The sequence below is a fragment of the Xiphophorus maculatus genome, chromosome 16 (genome assembly GCF_002775205.1).
Source record: "Xiphophorus maculatus strain JP 163 A chromosome 16, X_maculatus-5.0-male, whole genome shotgun sequence".
Classification (NCBI taxonomy): Eukaryota; Metazoa; Chordata; class Actinopteri; order Cyprinodontiformes; family Poeciliidae; genus Xiphophorus; species Xiphophorus maculatus.
The window spans coordinates 12,873,054-12,892,966 of NC_036458.1; the positions used below are offsets into that span (position 1 = coordinate 12,873,054).

The 19,913-nt window shown below is 35.2% G+C and overlaps 2 protein-coding genes across 2 annotated transcripts; both read left to right on the forward strand.

The window, feature by feature from the left end:
* Window positions 1-2,923: 2,923 nt before the first annotated feature.
* LOC102229784 (nuclear GTPase SLIP-GC) lies at window positions 2,924-12,597 on the forward strand. Its single transcript, XM_005809290.2, has 22 exons — window positions 2,924-3,145; window positions 3,294-3,375; window positions 4,128-4,240; window positions 4,329-4,373; window positions 4,513-4,551; window positions 4,916-4,940; window positions 5,019-5,096; window positions 5,346-5,439; window positions 5,906-6,122; window positions 6,218-6,451; window positions 6,875-7,069; window positions 7,158-7,333; window positions 7,916-8,009; window positions 8,087-8,174; window positions 8,243-8,364; window positions 9,448-9,624; window positions 9,725-9,879; window positions 9,966-10,083; window positions 10,182-10,290; window positions 10,378-10,511; window positions 11,176-11,257; window positions 11,801-12,597. The coding sequence occupies exons 2-22, from the start codon at window positions 3,309-3,311 to the stop codon at window positions 11,866-11,868; spliced, it is 2,430 nt and encodes an 809-aa protein (XP_005809347.1). The 5' UTR covers window positions 2,924-3,145; window positions 3,294-3,308; the 3' UTR covers window positions 11,869-12,597.
* A 2,478-nt stretch (window positions 12,598-15,075) lies between these two features.
* LOC111611587 lies at window positions 15,076-17,538 on the forward strand. The gene is made up of 5 exons (XM_023348599.1): window positions 15,076-15,203; window positions 15,294-15,375; window positions 15,838-15,950; window positions 16,144-16,188; window positions 16,624-17,538. The coding sequence occupies exons 2-5, from the start codon at window positions 15,309-15,311 to the stop codon at window positions 17,434-17,436; spliced, it is 1,038 nt and encodes a 345-aa protein (XP_023204367.1). The 5' UTR covers window positions 15,076-15,203; window positions 15,294-15,308; the 3' UTR covers window positions 17,437-17,538.
* The last annotated feature ends 2,375 nt before the right edge of the window (window positions 17,539-19,913 follow it).

Consider the following 19,913-nt stretch of genomic DNA (forward strand, 5'->3'; position numbering starts at 1 on the left):
ATATATATATATATATAATGTACATTTATACAATGTAATGTGGCGTCGAATAAATTAAATAATGTGTACGCAGCAGCCCATAGTTGGCTTAAGACAAGTTACAACTGAAACAGGAAGAAAACAAGAGAGTCGTTATCTTGTGTGCAAAACAGAGGGTGTGGTGTCATGGGAACCAGGTATTTAAGAACATGCTGAATATCCTTATGCAAAAAACTTGGAAAATAAGTCAACAAGTTTTGATTTTGTGGGATTGCTTCCGGTACACTGAACTGCTGATATTAAATCATCTGATAATTTTTTTTTTTTTATCATGACATACAAATGAGATTTTACACAAATCAGAGGTGTGAAGTGAAGAGATGGGATAAAAAGAAATGTGATTGTGTTCATGAACGTGCATAAAATCACTGAATTATGTATAAATGATGGAACAAATGGCTTGCAGTCAGATTTTACTTATAAATACAGTTTCCCTCCAAAGGTAGAATGTTTTATGATCAGATAGCAGGTCCAAAGTACCACGAGATTGGCCAACACTTACATGTGAAGCCCATCTTATCCCCTCCCATCTTATCTTTGTCAGCAAAGGTTTAAAAATCAGTCTCTGTCCTCTTCTACTCTGTAGTGAGAGGTGTGACTGACAGACCGGCCCACCAGATCATGTCTGAATGTTTACAGTTAACAACATTCCCCCCACTGTTGCCAACTCAGTGACTTTGTTGCTAAATTTAGCAACATTTCAGACAAAAAAGATTTATATCAGTCAAAATCAAAATCAGCAGGTCAGGCTTTTTGAAGATCGGTAACCAGGGATCGGCCTGAAAACTGCAATCAGTGCAGCCCTATACACATATTCATGACATTCCTTGATTAAATAATTTTTTCTTAAGTGTAACTCCAATAGCTAAAAATGTAATTTATACCAGGTGACTCTTTCTCCCCTGAGAATGTGGATTGGTACTGGACTGATTCTGAGCCTTCAAATGATTTTAACAGAAGTTTCACACAACTTAGAAGTTGATGTAAAAATAATGTTTGTTTTAGCCACAAAATGATTATGCTGAGCAGCAAACAACAAATCCCCAACCACAGCATAGAGTAGCTCATCGATGTAGCAGCTATGTAGCCTGACGTAAAAACATTTTGCTAGACAATGTCAAACATTGAGAAGTTTTAATTATTGTTATCAAACGTTATCAAACAAGGCGTTTTGTAGCCAGAAATACCTCAGAAATATACAGAGCCAACCATGAGAATCAACTAATTTAAAGTTTAAACTCAGTTTCACAAAAACACAAAGACCCTAGCATAAATGTTTGACTGTTGAACTGGACCGTTGCAGGTCTCCATCAAGCTCATTTTCTATTTGCAGCTTTACAAATCTTTTACATTACATTACATTACTAAAGCACATTAAAACATACCTTTATCTTGGCTTTTTCTATTCTTCCTCTTTTTTTCCTCCCTCCCTGAAGGATTTTTGAGACATTGTTTTGCTTACTTAACTTCTGACCGAAGTTTTCTGGACATCTTAATGTGCACTGCTCTTTGCACAGCAGTTCATCTTACCGGCGAAGCATGCGGTACCTACCGCAGTCACCAGGGGCCCCAAGAGCTATTTATTTATTTTCTTTTTATCAATAAAATAATAATTTCTACATACATTATCAAACATATATTATTGTAAAAACAAATCACCTCATAGTGATATTGTGTGTTTTTGATATTATAATATAGAAATTATTACAAAAAAAATAAAAAATCAGCTCCTCTGAAGGGGCCCCTTAGTGACCCTGGGGCCCTAAGCGGCTGCTTAGTGTGCTTATGCCTTGGGCCGGCCCTGGCCCTCCATCGTACATCTGGAGAGCAACAGAACCCTCTTTGGGGTACACTTTCTGAGATTTGTTGTTTGCTACCTCCACGAACCTTGAGGTCCTACCTCTCACTAACAACTAGTGGACCTTTGATTTCTTCATGGACAGACTAAAAGGTTTTCTCTGGACTTACTGTGAGGAAATGATCATCACGTGGTTGTTTGGTTCTTACTATATTTTTAGTTAGGTTTAGTTTTATAGTTATCTTTGACTTGTGTTTTTTTTTAATCACTTGTTCTGTATTCTTCATTTTCTTTATTTTGAAACTGTAGTTTGAGCTGCGGTTTCCAAGCTAGAGCAGCCCGACCCCCGCCGTCACTTCTCCACCTGTAATGATATGCAGCACCCGTAGTTGGTGATGGGAGGGGGTAGAAACCTGAGGGTATAATGACTGATGCTGTTAGTTAATAAACCAGATAACTTTAAAAGACTTGGCTTCCTTTATGTACTGCAGTACAAACATTAGATGTAATACATTACATAAAGGTGATGCCGAAAGAACATAAAGGAAGGGTTCCTTTATGTACTGCAGTACAAACATTACACCACCCAGATCCTAAACAAGCCGACGCAATTAGCAAACACCTGGTGGAACTGCGTGGAAGACCTGTTATGCCAGCTACTTCTCAGTGCAACTCTGGAAATAACATTATAACATGATTTAAAGCTAAAAAAAAAAAAAAAAGAAGAAGAAGAAAGAAAAAGTTGATTTTACATTCTGGCCTTTTAACTAAGACGTGTAGCACGTTTTATAGCTGTACAAAGACATTTAAAGAAATATGCAACATATATTGCGTATTTATGCAATATATATATATATATATATATATATATATATATATATATATATATAAAATCATTATTATTATTTTTTTTTTTTACCCTGGCAGGTAAAAACATACCTGCCAGGGTATTTGTACCTTTACGTTTTTATATGTAAAAATGACATCTGTATTTTTTCTAATGACTGCTTCTGCCATTTTACAACCAGCCGCTTTTCTCTTCTGATCGCCTCCTCACGTGTCTGAGTTTTCCTGCAAACCACACCCCCTACTTTCAATGTTTTTTCTTCTTCTTCTTTTTTTTTTTTTGCTCTGTCAGTAATCTGCCTCTCTGTGAGAAAACCTGCAACATTTCATGTTATCTTCTTCAAAGGGTTTGCTTTGTATTTTTTTCCGCAACTTTCCGGGATTCTTTGACCCTGTCGTTTTGCTCTTTTCTTCTCCTCCCATCCTGTTTGACTTAAGTCTTTGCATTCCCTTCAGAAGCAGGTGAGCATTCCAAATGTGCTAATTTGAACTCTTAAAATGTTATCCTATCTGCATTTTTTCAGCACCAGCTTACCGGGAAGATGTTATAGTAACTGTAATGCTGCGTAGTAATCGCTCTTCCTGACGATCAGATTTTTTTCACTTTCAGTTTCGGTTCTTGGAAATGGATACGTTTGTATGCGATAAACTAAACCAGTGGGGTCTCAGTGAGTTTATTGAAATATTTAAAGGTAAAGTATGACAAATTTTGACTACCAATGAGGAAATGTCTTTTTTTTCCCCCATTTTATTTGGTTTACCAACATTGGCATAACTTTAGCTGTAGAAATAAAAGCACTTTGTTCTCCTGACTGGACATAGTTTTAAAAACAATCACAACTGTGGTTTAACAAGTGAAGTGCACATATATTTTTGTTCAAATGTTTTTGTCAAACCTCTCGTTAATGTGTTTTAAAGGGTCCAACCTTTGTTTCTCCATTAGATGGCACTGTAAAATCTACTAAATATTTGAATGGTTTTTATTATTATTTTTTAAATCAGCTCTTGAGAGCCAAATTTTACTTTAATAGCATAAATGTTTACAGCCAGGCAGCATCATGTAAAAATGCCCAAATTTAAACATGAAGCATGACTTTTGTGAAAAGTTTGAGGAGAAATGAAACAAACTAACGTACCAGGCAAAGTCATTTTCAGGCTGGTGATGTTACAAAATAAACTATGTACAGGGAAAGTAGTATGATTTATTGGTGACCCTCTGCCTTTCCTTTCACCATCATTGTATTTTCCATTTACTGAAAATACAAGAGCTCTACACTTATTTTATGAAAAGGGTTTTCTCATACAAGCACTTCATGGCATAGAAAAAATGGTCTCTTAGCAATAAATAATATTGTTTATTTCCTCTCCTGCATAAAATAGATTTTTGCATCTCTTTAAATTATATTTCTAAGGCTGTTGTTAACAGAGTCTCATTGGATTACAGATCAAGGGGTTGACACAGAGAGCCTTTATTGTCTTGAGGAACAAGATATTGACAAGCTGATAACAAAAGTGGGACCGAGAGCACGGTTCAAGAAAAGACTCAATCAGTTAAAGGTAATGCAATACGTTATTAAACATTTAGTACCATGGCTTGTGCCTATGTAAAAACCATTGTGTATGTAACATTTTATTTTCATCTTAGGAAGAAGAAAACACTAATGGTGAAAAAGAAGTTTGTCCTAAACCAGTAAGTTAAACCTATTCTGACTACAAATGTCAAGTATTACATCCATTAACTATCAATACCTACATGATCTTAGACTGGGAATACACTTTAATTTAGTAAAACTGTGTTTGCCTAACAAAATTAATTATTTTTACCTTAGTGTCAAGTGCAGAATGAAGATGCAACTGATTTGACAAAGGTAAGTGTTGGAGAATTCTGGTTTCTATTTCCTTTTTTTGCAAACAAAAACTGGAAAAGCATCTTTTGTATTATATATTTGGGCCTCCTTATTCTGACATCCCTGAATAAATCTAGGACAGGCACTTGCCTTCTGAAGTAACCTAATCATAACTCCTAGATGTGGTGGATGCTCCATATTGGTCCTATTTTTTTAAATAAATTGCCCCTGTGACAGCCATGTTTACGTAAAGAGTAAGAGTAACCTTTTATTCTTGTAAGTCAAATAAAATAACGTTTCTTATAATATCCAGCCAAAAAGCTAGTAAACATATTTAATTTAAATATACAAAATCTAAAAAAGTCATTTTTGTGTGCATCCTCAGATTTTACCCTCCACGAGTAATACAGGTGGGAAATCCAATCTATATTTCATATTTTTATTGTTTTTGAGAGACCCATCCAATCTATTTATGTTTTTGTAAAAAGGAAAGCGAAAACTTGACCTTCAGGAAGAATCTAGCATAAAGAAACCAAAGCGACAGCATGAAAGATTTCAATTCACAGGTATTGATATGTTTTGATCAATGGTGTCAAAATAATGTTGATGTAGAAATGTGACGCATTTTTAGGTAAGCGGAAAATATTTTGTCAGTGTATTATAATAAACAAAATATATTTTGCTTAAATTATGTTTAGTTTGAACTTCTTTGGTAAAAGATTGCATTGATGAAGTGAGAGGAGCAACAAAATTAACTTCCTTTGCATTAAATGTTCACTATTGTTGCTAAGCCTTTGTATGGTTTTCACTAACAGAATCAATGATACTGAATGATGTGAAAAACATAATGACACATGTTCATGCTAAACTACAAAATCAAGAGACAACAGATCTTAATGAATTCCTTATGTAAGTATAATTTTCTATTATTTTGTCATGCCTTACAAACAAATAATTACAAGCTTGAGCTCAAAGTTTCCCTGTTTATGTGGGTTTTTTCTCTCTTCTCTGAGTTTTGTAGGTTTGTTTAATTTTGTTTTAATTAAAGACACAATTTGTCACAAAACTTCCTACCTCCTGTCATCATTTGGCTTCTCTGGTAATTCCACAGAAATTCATGAAACAAAATAGTTTCATATCATGATGGCAGTGTTTGTGAAGAGTAATTAGTCTGGTGGATAGTGATTACATAATATGAAGTTCATGTGCACCGGTGCTGCTAAGCCTTCAGGAATACAGGCAAATTATGGCCATGACCATGTGATCTACAAAAATGTGCCATTCTGAAAGCATGAGAGAGACATGCCAGTGTTAACCTTTTAGATAATTCTGCACACAGGTGGAAGCAATTTTATTTTTTCTTAATTTTTAACAGGACCAAAATTAGAGATTTGGAAACAGACAAAAGGGAGCTGGTTGGTGTTTTTGGTAAAACTGGAGCTGGCAAGACCTCATTGATTAATGCAGTCATTGGTGTGAAGAAACTTTTGCCATCTGGAGATGTAGATGCATGTACCTCGGTCATGATCAAAGTGGAGGCGAACGCTCTCAACTTAAATTATGAAGCAGAGATCGAGTTCATCAACAAAGAGGTAAACAGAACCATCAAACTGTTTGTTCATATTTTATCTAACATAAGGCATTGCGGGGTTACACACTTAAACCCAACACAATATTTCCTTTTCAGGAGTGGGAAGATGAGTTGGGGACTGTAGATCGCTTTCTTGAGGATGACGAAGAGCAAGAGAAGCATGACGATGATGAAGAGAACGATGGTCATCATGACCTTATTGAGAAGCTTACAGCAGTATATGGAGAAGAATGGAAACAAAAATCATCACAACAACTCATGGACAACAGATACTTCAGAGAGATTCCAGAGTTTCTTCAGTCCACAAAGAAGATTTTAACTTGTGAATCGGTAAGATGTGACTTTTAGGTCTGGAAAGATAGTGACAAATCAAAACTGGCCAGGCTTTATTTACTAGGTTGTGGTTTTGAACGATAGACTTTCGGCATCACCTGGCCCTCTAAATTGACCCAGTCGAAAACAAAAACAACATTTGGGGTCATTCATATAATGCATACTGACAGGTATACAAAAAGTGGAGGTGTATGAATCATACTCGTGTTTTAACATGAATAAGTCCATACCTTAATCCAAATGTGAATATGTAGCAAAACTTGATAATTAATGTTTGAAATGTTGCCAGTTCTTCGTTAGCTGCTCAGTTCAAAGAACACCTTTGGTTTCTAACTATCTAAGTAGAGCTTTCCTCGAGGTGGAGACACACCGTGTGTGCTTCACCTTCCATTTCATGGACTGCTTTGTTTGCTCCGTCAGGCTATAGAGCTATCTGCAAAAATGATGAAGTACACCAAACAAGGAGAAGACAAAGATATAAAAAGGTGGTACTGGCCAATTGTGAAGTGTGTCACTGTCAAAGTACCCCAAAATAATTTTCTCCAGCATGTCACACTTGTGGACCTTCCTGGAAATGGAGACCGTAACAAGAGCCGAGATACAATGTGGAAAAAGGTACATTATACCTTGTTACCGTAGTCTTCAGTCTTTCAACTTTCATATTTTTAAAGCATTCATTTTCATTGTAACAACGTCACCTCAGATTGTTGGAAACTGTTCTACGGTGTGGATCGTATCTGAAATCAACCGAGCAGCATCTGATAGAGAATCCTGGGAGATCCTGAAAAGTGCCAGTAATTTCCTTGGAAACGGTGGCGAGTGTCGAAACATTCACTTCATCTGCACCAAGTCTGATGTTTTAGGAGAGTTACATGATGCGTAAGTTTGCTAATATACTAAAAGTGGAAAATTTTAAGAGTCAGTTCAGACATCAGTGAGGATGGGTCAAAGGCTCAATAGTTGTACTTATAAACGGTGTTACATGGTGTCAAAAAAAACACAACACTAACAGTGCTATGAAGTACATTATCTTTTGGGAATCATTGTCATGGACATTGAGCTAAACATCCACCAAAAGCGATTAACTGGTTTATGAGTGTAGATAAATGACTTAAAGAAAAATCTGTAAGAGGTTTTCAGTAAACTGAAACTAGAACAGACATTTATAGTTTCAAGTAAAAAATATGACTAAGCTGACTAAAGGAACACATAGATACTCCGGGAAGTATAAGGTCCCCACAAAGTAAAATAAATGTGTGAAAATGTTTTTTTTTATCCTTTATCGTCACTGAAAGTTCATTTATGAAATGTTGCTGATTTTTATTCTAAGTCTCCACTATTCAAACTATTAAAAAAGGTTCAAATACTTTTCAAGGTGCTTCATTTATATCTGTAGTAGTTGCTACATTTAATGATGTGATTTTTGTCATAACGTTTTCACTAGTGAATGTTTTCTTTTAGTTCACCAGCTGATATTCAGGCCTTAATCGTAAATAGAAACTTAAAAGCCAAGGAAGCAGTGGGCAAAGAATTCAACAAGCTAAGCAAGATAAAGGTGAGCTTTGAACTGCATCTGATTTTCAAATTGACCGTCTACAATTAAATAACATGAGCAAATTCAATTCTCCACAGAAATATTTTAGTAATGAGTGTTTCAAAGTCTTCACAGTGAGCTCTGCAGAGTTTCTGAAACCAAAAAACCTAAAGCCGGAGGACACTGGTAGGCTACAACTTAAAATGGAAGATTCCTCAGTATGATGCTAATATGACCTAATTGTCTTTTCCAAGAAATTCCAGAGCTTCAAGATTTTTTGCAAAATCTAAACGACTCTCACTCAGTGACACTAAATTACGTTTCTGGAGCTCAAGGGATTCTGTCTTTGATGCAAGGGGCCAGCTTGAAAAAAGTGGTAAGGCTGAGAAAAGAAAAATCTTAATTTTCCCAGTAATCTTGAATATCTAAAGAAGACGCACATTTTGTGGTACAGAGATTTACAGAAAAGCCACTTGCCCTAACACAGTATTAGTCACTTCATTTTACTTCAAATGTGGCTTGACATCCTCTATATGGGATATACTTTTCTTATAATTCCTTCCCTTTAGATAAAAATAGACCAGGTTAAAACTTCAGTACGTAACTTTTATAAAAAAAATAAATATATATTTTTTTTACATATTTGTTGAAACTGTCACTGTGTGATGACTGTACAATATGAAACAGAAAATATGTGACAACATCTAGCTCCTCTGCCTTCTCCAAGAAGGCAATAGAAGCCAACTAGAAACAACCAAGCAGAGTCAAGAGGATGATCTTGCTGCTGTCAATCATTCCTGTGTCCACGCTGCTCACCCTCCCTGAACCCCCCTAATATTTGTTATGATATAGTTTCTCCCCATCAGCAGGGCCTGTCGTTAATGGTAAGGATAGTTAGAATGGCCACCAGTCTTCCTTTAATGTTTAGTCATTTCTCCCCCATTAGCACATTTTGCAGCGTGTTCACAAGTTTGATTGACAGCACTAAGTCACTTCTTCTGGCTCAGGTTAGTTCTTTTGATTGGTAGCAGTGTATTTATTTAGAAGGCAGCAGCAGCACAGGCAGGAAGTGGAGGAGCTCGATCTTTTCATAGATCTGTCTCATACAGTCATGATGACCTGGTGATAGTTTTAACAAATATGTAAAAACATTTTTTTTTATAAAAGTTATGTACTGCAGCTTTTAATAATAACCTCAACATCTAAAAAGATTCTTACTTCTTACTGATCTGTTAGCAATTCTATATTTGAAGTTTGTTCCAGTTTCTTTTTCAACATAACAAACTGTGGTTCAAACATTCTGATCTAGTGTTTGATTAAAACTTGCTAATTTCTGTCCCAATATCATAAACCCAGAATATAGGATAAAGTAAAAATTGTTGTGTGGAGACCCAGGATGCAGTGAACTTAAAATGACTCAGTTAATGGTGCTTTAAATGAAGAATGTGTGTTTTTTTAGGCTGGCTGTTGTAAAGTTGTGTCTGATGACCTTGAGACAAACCTGAATTGTCAACTTGATGAAATCAGAGATGAAATGCGGGAGATCTACACCACCTTCATAAAATGTCTCAATGAAGGAGTTGAAAAATCCAAAAGTTCTTGTAAAAATATTCTGAAATTCTTCTTATATCCTACAGTAAGTAATCTGATAGTTGCATTTATACGAATCTATGTTCTAAACGGTTTCTATTTTTGTCTTTTTATTTATTTCTTTTTAATATCTGTTTTTTCCCCAGAGAAAGAGTGGAAGTGCCCAATACTACATCCTGAAGAGTGTCGTCAAAAATGGTGGCATCCACAAACCAAAAAAGGGGAAAGAAATAAATTTCAACATGAAATTAACTTCATTCTTGAGTAAAAGCATCGATGAGGAATTCAGAAAAACTTTTCCGTAAGAACTTTATAAACACAGATGCTTTCCTGAAACTGAGGAACTTACACTCCTATAAATAATTTAAATGTGATGAAAATTTTCAGCAATGAAGGAAATTGTGGTCCATTCAATGGAGTGATCAATAGGTTTTCACTTGACGTTGAAAAACTAAAACCAAAGTACAAGGATGCAGACCTGCAGCTGACGTTTCTTAAGACGGAGGTATTAGAAAACGTTTTTACTGAATCCATCTGCTCTAAATATTTGTAATAGGACAATTCATTGACTCTGGGTTTGACTCTTGACTATTTTTTTCTTAGGAGGAAAAGCTTAAGACAAAACTGAACAAAATGATTCGTGACAACAAAAAAGTAATCTACATGAGTCTAACCAAAACAGTTGAGGAAATCATGAAAGAGTGCTATGAAAGTAACAACAGCTACATTTTTAATCAAAACAGATGCTACTAATTTGTGTTATTGTTTGGACAATAATTAACTTCTTTTTTTTTTGCAGAGGCTGCACAGTTTCGAGGAAAGAACACACTGCAGAACATAAGGGAAACAATACAGCAATATGTGTACAATTTTCAGAACAGCATGTTTGAGAAAGCCAAGAATGTCATGTTGGAGCTTCTCCTTAAACTGATGGTTTGTTTCATTTTATACATTAAAATTGCATGATTACATTTAAAAGACAATGTATTTTAAAAGCATTCATATCCATTCAGGTTTTTGATATTTTATCAGATTACAACCACTAAGACTAAATGATTTATTTATTTATACACTAGCACAAATGAATTATTGTAAATTGGGAGGAGCATTATTTTTTGAATATTGTTTAGGAATATGAATCTAAAAAGGGTGATTTTGTTTTTGTTTTCATTCCCTTGAGGTTATACTGAGGTAATAGTATATTTTAGAATATTTTTCTACCAAGTTTGCTTTTCTAGAGATTAAATATTTTTCCTATTCTTCCTTGCAAAATACCTCAAACTCTGTCAGACTGAATTGTCTGAATTTAAATTCTTGCCACTGGCTCTCAGTTGGATTTACATCTGTACATTGACTTTGAGCGTTCCTCTGTACCTCTGGCTGCATATTGAGTGTTGTCCTGTTGGATGGTGAGGTACAGTCTTCTGCAGCCTCTTTTGAGTTGTTTTCCAGGATTTTCTGTATTTAGCTACATTCAATCTAAACTAAGCTGCTTCTATATGAGTGTTGAAAAGAGGCGTTCCAACATTTATAAGCATTTGTATACTTGTATCATATTTGCAATAAATGCTTACTAATTGTTATGATTATAAATTAGGCGGATATCCTTGGACTTCTGGAAAAAGACATGATGGAATCTATTGAGCTGTCCCTCAATACTGAAGACTGTACAATTCCAGGTAAAATTACCACATCATCCGCTCTTGGCAGTTTTAGGCTAAAAGTAATCTTTGGTTTAAGATATTTCTTCTGACTGGAAACAAAATTTTTGTCTGAAGTGATCCAACCAGAGTTTTAGCTTTAATCAAGCGGAGGAGGTTGAAAATGGCCGTCCAACCTCAAAAAGTTTGAGCTCATTAAATTGTCTAAAAACCAGGTGAAACAAAACTGTAGTCAGCAATTATGAGAACATTTGATTGGTGGAGTATCAATAGATATTTTAATTAATATTTTAAGAATGTATTAACTAAGACTATAAATAATTTAATGCTTGGAGTTATTTGCTAAAACTGAAGCAAACAAAATCAATTGTTTTATGTCTTATCATCTTTTGAGAAAGGCTTCTTTCATTTCCTATTAAATACAAACATTTTCAATGATTGAAAATACTTTTGAATATAAATCTGTCAAGGGGATGAATTATTTTTGGTCATAACTGGAAATATGTCACTAACATTCCTGTAATCACAACAAACACGTAATGACAAAAATTACTTCCTTAGATGTGTCAACTGAGCTTGGAATGGTGCAGAAACTCTGCGAGGAGTTGAGCAGCAGCATGGACGCATAAATATCCTTAAAATGGACATGACATTTATAAGTGGCAGTGACTGCGAACTTTTTTTCCAGACATGTTAGCAAAGATTTATTATACTTTGTATTTTCTTTCATTTATGACATTCTGACCTACAATCATCCTCTTAGCATCATTGCAATGACACAATATTCTTATATCTGTATGTCTTTGTTTCTGTTTTATCACCAGATGTAAATGCTCTGATTGGCCACATGAAATCCTCTTTGTACAGATTTGATGTACTGATTTTATTGGCGCCTGTGTTGTAGATATGATTTATATGTCCTTTAAAACTGCCAGCATTACCATTTATTTTAAGCAAGCTGTTGGCAAGTCAATTCTAAGCAATAATATAAATATATTTTCATAATAATGACAAGTCAGAACCATTCCTCACATAAAAGATTGTTTTTTTATGTGTATTTTCTGAATATTAATAATAAATAAATGATGTTTGAATTTATGTGTATGAATGTGTTATTAGCTAACACAGCAACTAATATTTCCTGTCAACTTTCATATCCTGCAACAAATATAAATGGATGAATGTCAATTTGTACAATCTTGGCAATAAATATAATTTTTTACAGTGTGTGATAAATGAATATTGTGAACAGTTGGGCTTTCTTAATTGTACCTGTTCTACTGTGTTGTCTTTTCATTAAAAAAAGTAATCATCTGTTGTAATGTAAAACTCATAGGAAAATGTAATAAAAATATATGTAAATCTTATCATTTCTAGAACTGTTTGCTTTTAGGACCCACAAATTAAAACCACTGAACACAAATGAAGTTATACTTATAGATCCACAAACTATAAACATTGGTTGTGGATTTATAAATATAACATCAATCTATGGTTTTAAAGTAAAAGCAATCATAATATTGTAACACATTGATGAAGAATACTGGAAAAACTAAACCAATGGGCCAATAGGTTTGGGTATAGCGTAGTGGTGTGTTTAAATGAAATACAAAGGCAGTTATATGAATTGAAATAACAAACTTTCTTTAGTGAATTAAACCGTGAAATTAACACAAAGTTGAACAAGACATAATTACAAAGTTTACAAAGCCATGGCCATAAAAATTGGTTAAGTTCTGACAGTTTCTGTTTGGGCATCAGCCAACCAGGCATTGCCAGTTACACCAGACAGCCAGTTCATACCTGGCCTCAGACATGCTAACCTTAAACATCTAGATGAAGCTGGGCGTAATGCTGCCTGTTTCAACACATCCCAGTGAGTGCGTGCAAAACAGTGTTGCATTATGTCCTCGGCTCGACTGGATACAGGGACATTGAGTCATTTCTAATTGAGATCTATGAGTAAGTTTAATGTATAGTTACAGTGGATTGCTTACCATTTCCACCACACCGGGAGAAACTGATACAGACAGAGACAAGCCTTACAACAGTAAATCTCTTTGCTCAAACTCACAATATGACTGAGAGAAGACCCAACATGGGAAACGTGATGTTGCTCTGGTCTCTGAATTTCAAATGTATAACAAAAATAAGAATGCCAGGCAGCATTCTTCGCATAGCATAGCAAACCCAAACCATCCTAGGGTTTGTTTTGTCCTTCTATACAAGCTGTTATGTTATGAAACAGTGCCATCTAGTAAATCACATTAGATGAAAACCCCCCTAGGCAGACTTTTCTCACTGTTTTCCTTTGAAGTTTTATGGTTTTGTTTTCTGAAAAGAAATGTACGTAATATATTCCACTTCCTTTGAATTTTCTGGGTGGGGTTTCTTCAAAGTATTGAGAAATTTAATGATAATATCGGTTGTTGCAGCTCATCATGACTGACAAGTGAAGTGAAACAAACCAAGTAAAATGATTCACTTCCAACATGCAGTGTCTGACTGCTGCCAGGAAGAAACAGAAAGATGCAATTTTATATTTTGTAGATTTGTTCTAAAGAAGTAAGTCGAGTCTCAAAAAGTAGCTGATGTAAAATACTGGAATGGTTTCAATAACGTGCCGGCAGAGAGTAGTGGTTTCTCTGCTTGATGTTGATGTGATCTTTCATATTGAAGAGCACTTCTTACAGTGCCATATAAGTTAATAATAAGCAGAGGAAGAAACAAAAGTGTCAGATACTTCTATCAAATGCAGAATAGAATGACCTGAGAAAACACAAGTGTGCAAATTGTGGAAACTCTGAAGATAAATTTACAAAAGTAAATACATTAAATAAACAAAATGTATAGAAATGCTCAATTCAAGATAATTACTAAATCCAAAATAACAATATTGCCAACAACATTATAGAACTTGCCAAACTCTTAAAAACGTAATAGGATCTTGGAATTCTTTCTAAGATTGCAAAAAATATATAAATAAATAAAATTTAAGAGTTAAACCATAAAGCATTGCTTTTACAATGAAAACATCTAAACTCTCAGCTATCAACAGATCTTCAGGAAGGCTACTCTAAAGCTGAGGGGTAAGAAAAAGATGCCTAATTGTGTGTTTTAGTGCTCACTTTAAAGCTGCAGTAATTTTTAGAATAAACTCTTTTTAACATATTTGCTAAAACTGTCACCATGTTGTGAAAGTATATGAGACAGAAAAAAACACACCTCCTCCCAGTGCTACTATAGCTATCTGAAGAAATGCACGGCTCCCAGTCAAAAACAACCAATGAGCCAGAGGCAGGTGGACATTTTACCGATGTCAGTTGTGCTCGCGTACTGACTGCTGAATGTGTTGATGTGAGAACTTACCGTTCCAGAAAAACTGTTAATGTGTCATCATCAGAGAGAGAAAGCTGCTGTACAAAAGTGTACAGAGCGTACAAAAGGTACGCTTATTAAACTAGTTTAATTAAACTAATTAGTTTAAGAATTAGTTTAAGAATTCTTAAACTAATTCCTAATTAGTTTAAGAATTTATGTGTGCAGAATAATCAGTATTTCTTTAAAAGAAGTATAAGTTTTGTACAGCGAGTACAATAGGTTGATTAACAGATTAATATTTAAGTGTTAAACTTGTACTTCTTTTAAAGAAATACTGGTTAATCTGCACAGATAAATTCTTAAACTAATTTAATTAGTTAAACTAACAGTTTGTTTAACAGTGTGGAAGCGGCTCAGTGTTGCCACCCCTCTTTTTTTCAGCCAGCCCACATTTCCTCTTTTGCATTTCCAGTCCTGACATGCCACGCCTTCTTGTTCCTCTTTCCCAACTCTTGCTTTCTGCCATTTTGTTTGTAAGCCTTGAGGAATCAACTTTACCTCAGAAATCTCACTAAGTTGTCTGAATTTATTTTTTTTTCTCTTCTCTTCCTGCTGACTGAAGTATAACTTTCTTCTTTGCAAGGTAAGCTTCTCATCTGACTTCATAGCTCTAACTGACTATTTGCTGAAACAATACATATATAAAATCCCATCGTTATGATTTATCTTTCAGTCTCTGTTCTTGGTCATGGATTATTTTGTTTGTGACAAACTAAGCCAGTGGGGTCTGAGTGAGTTGATAGAAATATTTAAAGGTAAAGTATTGCACTGTACTGTTGCTGGATTAAAAAATCAACATGGATAATGTATTTGTGCAGTTGTTCATATGTGTGTGAAACTTCTTTAGTTATATACCATACTTATTATCATGGAACAGTGGTCCAAGTTCTTTAACTTTGTTATGGTCACAGCTATGCTATGTGATTGATTTCCTACCTCAACATTAGGCACAAGTTGAATATGCATGATTTTATAATTACGTTTTTATAGAAACTTATTCACTTTTATCACATGGCCATGATTAGATCCAGTTACCTGCATAATAAAATTAGCAGTTTTTTAACAAGTGTTTACTATACACCCATTTTAGATGTTAACAAACCTCAGTCACTGCAGCAGAAGTACCTTGCAATGATTTTTGTACCATGTTCACAAAGCTTAATTCTGCAGCAGCTTTAAATTATATCAACATGACTAAACACAACTTTTGATTACAGATGAAGAAATGGACACGGAAAGTCTTTATTGTCTTGAAGACCGAGATATTGATACACTGATTCCAAAAGTGGACCAAAGGATTCAATTCAAAAAGGAATTTCAGTTGTTAAAGGTAATGCCCTGGTTTATGCCATTTTGTTGCTCATTTTCGGCCTAGTGAAATTTTTTTGTTGATACTTGCTTTTGTAACTCAATGCTTTTTGCTGCTTCTTTAAAATAAATCTAAATGTCTCACATTCATACATTTTATTTAACTTTTGTTTTATTTAATATGTACTTTGGGTTTCTAATGTACTTGTCAACAGGAAGAACAAAGCAGAAATCCAGGGATGCAGCAATGTCCTGCACATGTATGTACAAACACTTTTACACTAGATAAATATGAAATAATATTTCATTGCTTGGATCAGTTCTTTTTATGAACTAATATGTGGAGTGCAGAATGTAGAAGCAATTAATTTCACCAAGGAATAAGGACTACGGCATTAATGAATTAGACTTTCCTTTCCTATCAATTTAATTCCATTCAAGTCAATTAGATTTTTTAATTTTAATCCTCCCAGAGGTACGAATAATTCTGGTCTTACCAGTGGGTAACTTTTAAACTTTTAACTAAAATGAGCAAATGCAAATCATTTCACATCATTTTCACACCAACTTGATTAAAAAAGGTATATATAAACTTGTAAAATGTTAAATTCTATTATTAACTTTATGTTTTTTTAAACATTGCCTAGAATAAGGAGTATAGATAGATAGATAATACTTTATCATATGTATTTCAGTGTTGCATTAACTCTGGATCTGAAGAGTGTCCAACCCGAGATGATACCAGTTCAATTAGGTCATCATCACCTGGTCGACTGAGAGAATGTCTCCTCACTGACAACAATGTGACATCAAACCCAACCAGGTCCAGCATAAAGTCTCTCAGCACCATCACCGTCTCTGTTAGCTTGTTAAACATCCGCTCACTCACCAACAAAGAGTCTTTCGTTTCCAAGCTTCTAAGGGAAAAGCAGTTTGACTTCTTATGCCTGACGGAGACCTGGCAGAAGAAAAATGACCTTACACATTTAAAAAGGGCTGCGCCGGATGGGTATTCTCACATCAGCCAACCACGCTCTGAAGGACGAGGAGGCGGTGTCGCAGTGCTCTTCAGAGACAAGTGGCTTGTATCTTCTGTCAGTGTCCCCACTTACAACTCTTTTGAATCTACAGTACTACAAATCCACTTATCAGTACCCACCATCTTAGCCACCATCTATCGCCCTCCTGAGTCCAACAAGGATTTCTTAAATGATTTCTCCTCTCTTTTAACATTTTTGTGGTCCTTATCCCCAAATATTATCGTAGTGGGTGATTTCAACATTCACATGGACAAATTCAGCAACACTCTGACGCGGGACTTTTATTATTTGTTGGACAGTTTTGGAATGCAGCAATATGTTGACTTTTCTACACACAGCCACGGTCACATTCTGGATCTTGTCTGCTGCTCTGCTTTAACGCTTTCAAACTGTACGGCATTAAAAATGTCCATTTGTGACCATAAACTGATTTCATTTACTGTCACTTTGCCACTATACAGACTATAGTTTCATCTTTTTCCAAACATCAGTAGTTCAATCTGGAGAGACTCAGACGGAAAAAACAGCGATTAAACAGGTTTATTGACATGCATGAATTTAAAGTTCTTTGGCGCTCGGGCCCCGGCTGAGGACATTGAGCTGTGAATTGCGATCAGCTCGGATGAGCATTCCCGATGTAGGTTAGGAATGTCATCCCCCGGGACCCGACACTGGTGGTGGGGGTCGGTGAAGGATGGGAGCCTGAAGAGTGGAGGTGGAGAAGGGGTGGAGGAGGGTTGAGCGCAGCTGGAAAGCGGAAGATGCCATGGATGGAGGTCCTTATCAACTGGGCCTTGGTCGGTGAGTGGACGTGACGTGGCTTGGTCCTGCGTTGATAGGTCGGCGGTGATGAGCGGGACGCGCCGACTGGATGATGCAGGTGGGGCTAAAGAGTCTTCCAGTTTGAATTTGCGCCTAGGCTTCATTTCTATTCGATCTGGTACATTTGACAAAATCACAGATCCATTTATGGACAAGTTACACAGATGATGTGGTCTGACTCTACAACAATGCATGGGAAAGACATTCTGCAGAGCAAAACATCCCTTCTTTGGCTGGATGTTAGTTTTTCTAAATTGTTTTGGTGGATTTCTCTAGACAGAATCAAAATGTTCTTTACTATTATTTCCACTTCCAAGCAGCAGTTTTACATTTCTTCTGACAAGCTGTAAATATGCTTGGACATGCATTAGTTGGTTCCATACAAGTCTCTGCTGCTTTATAACTGACATAACTGGTGTCATGTCAGTAAAATGAACATTTAATAAATGAGGAATTCCTTGTAAAACTAAAAATCTTAATTGAATTGTTTGGGTCATTACACACAAATGTTTTGTGTTATCGAAATATGTCAATATTATACATTTCTTCATAATTCTTTCCCAAAGGTCTTGCAAGAAAGTTGGCACTTCCCCACCTTGTATTTTATTACTGTGATTTCTTATCGCTGTAAATACTTGGATTATAAAATCTAGTTGAGGCTTAAACCAAATTTCTTGAATACAAATAAGATGTGGTTTGTCTGTCAAATCTGAAATGTTTTTTATTATTATTCTTGACCATTACTATTAAGACTTCTGGCAATTCACTTTAATATAATAACAAAGAAAAAAGACCACTGCACAACTGAGTTTGAGAAGATTGACTTTTTTAGTATGTCCTTTCTTAATGTCAAGATACAGTATATTTGAGCTGCTTCCACAATTATATGAATTTTTTTTTTCAGTTTTCCTTTCTTTTTGGGCAGTGCTATTTATTACCTCTACCATGAATAAAACAAATTCCTCTTTCATCATGAGTACAGTGTCATCTTTGCTCTTGTCACATCCCTGACAAACAGAACTCCATACTTCTACAGCTGTTACCTAGAGAGCCCTGTCATGCCTGGCCATCGATCCAACAGACACCGAGGGCCTTCCTCCAGTTCTCTGCCTTGAGACCCTCTCGAAATATTAATTTATTCTTATTTTTTAGGAATGAACTATCAACGAGACTAGTTTGTACTAATTGCTTTGAGAAATTCACTTGCCAGTTTTAAATTCCGGTTGTGACTCATCTTGACAAGTCCCAACAGGAAACAGATATAAGTTATGGGAATGATTCTGATAGCATGCCAACAGAGCGTGATCAAGAACACCTTTTATAATGCCAAATAATAAGCAGATGAAGAAATGAAAGAGATTAAAACAAACAGTTTAAGGAAATGAGGGAGGAATGAGGGAGCAAAAGGGATAGTAGGACTTGCCAAACTATTAAAATCTTAAACAGAAGTAAAACACAGATATTAGAAAACTTGACGATATTGCAAAGAACTCAAATAAAAATTTAATAGAAAAACCTTAAAATATAAGAAATAGTTATAAACTTCATCTAGAACCCAAACTGAATAAATGTGTGTCGAATTTGCTTTTAAAAATACTGTTAACCCCGAAAAAATGATCAATTACCAGGATTCAAAAGGCAACCCACAACTCCACATATGCACACAGTAGGTAGCAGAAGTATTGTTTCCAATAACTGCTTCACTCACTTCACACACCGAGAGTGCAACAGTTTAAACAGACCAGGTGCAAATACTATTTCATTTTTGTCAGCAGTTAGGTGTCTATACAGAAATGAGACTGTTGAAGGGAAACGAGCTGCCCTCGCAGGATGAATTGTGGCTTGGCGCTTCCTCTCAACAGAGCAAAAGGTGCAGCTCTGAGCAGAAGCTCTGAGCAGCAGAGCAACTTCAAGAAACACACATGATAAATGAAAGAATAAAACTGATTAATAAAAGAAATAACAGTATGAATAATTATTTCATTTGACAATACCCGAATTCTAATCTCCCTATAAATGTATGGACATATTATAAAATAAGAACTTGTCATAAAATATTTTTGGTTTAATTTTTGTTTTTTTTTGCACCAGAGTCAGAATTAAAATGTTTGTCCAGCTTTCAT

Coding starts and splice junctions, on each gene's coding strand:
- LOC102229784 (XM_005809290.2), top strand. CDS start 3,309: ATGGATACGTTTGTATGCGATAAACTAAACCAGTGGGGTCTCAGTGAG. Junction 6,452..6,874: donor AGATTTTAACTTGTGAATCG/GTAAGATGTGAC, acceptor TTGCTCCGTCAG/GCTATAGAGCTATCTGCAAA. Junction 11,258..11,800: donor TGAAGACTGTACAATTCCAG/GTAAAATTACCA, acceptor TTACTTCCTTAG/ATGTGTCAACTGAGCTTGGA.
- LOC111611587 (XM_023348599.1), top strand. CDS start 15,309: ATGGATTATTTTGTTTGTGACAAACTAAGCCAGTGGGGTCTGAGTGAG. Junction 15,376..15,837: donor GTTGATAGAAATATTTAAAG/GTAAAGTATTGC, acceptor TTTTGATTACAG/ATGAAGAAATGGACACGGAA. Junction 16,189..16,623: donor TGCAGCAATGTCCTGCACAT/GTATGTACAAAC, acceptor TATGTATTTCAG/TGTTGCATTAACTCTGGATC.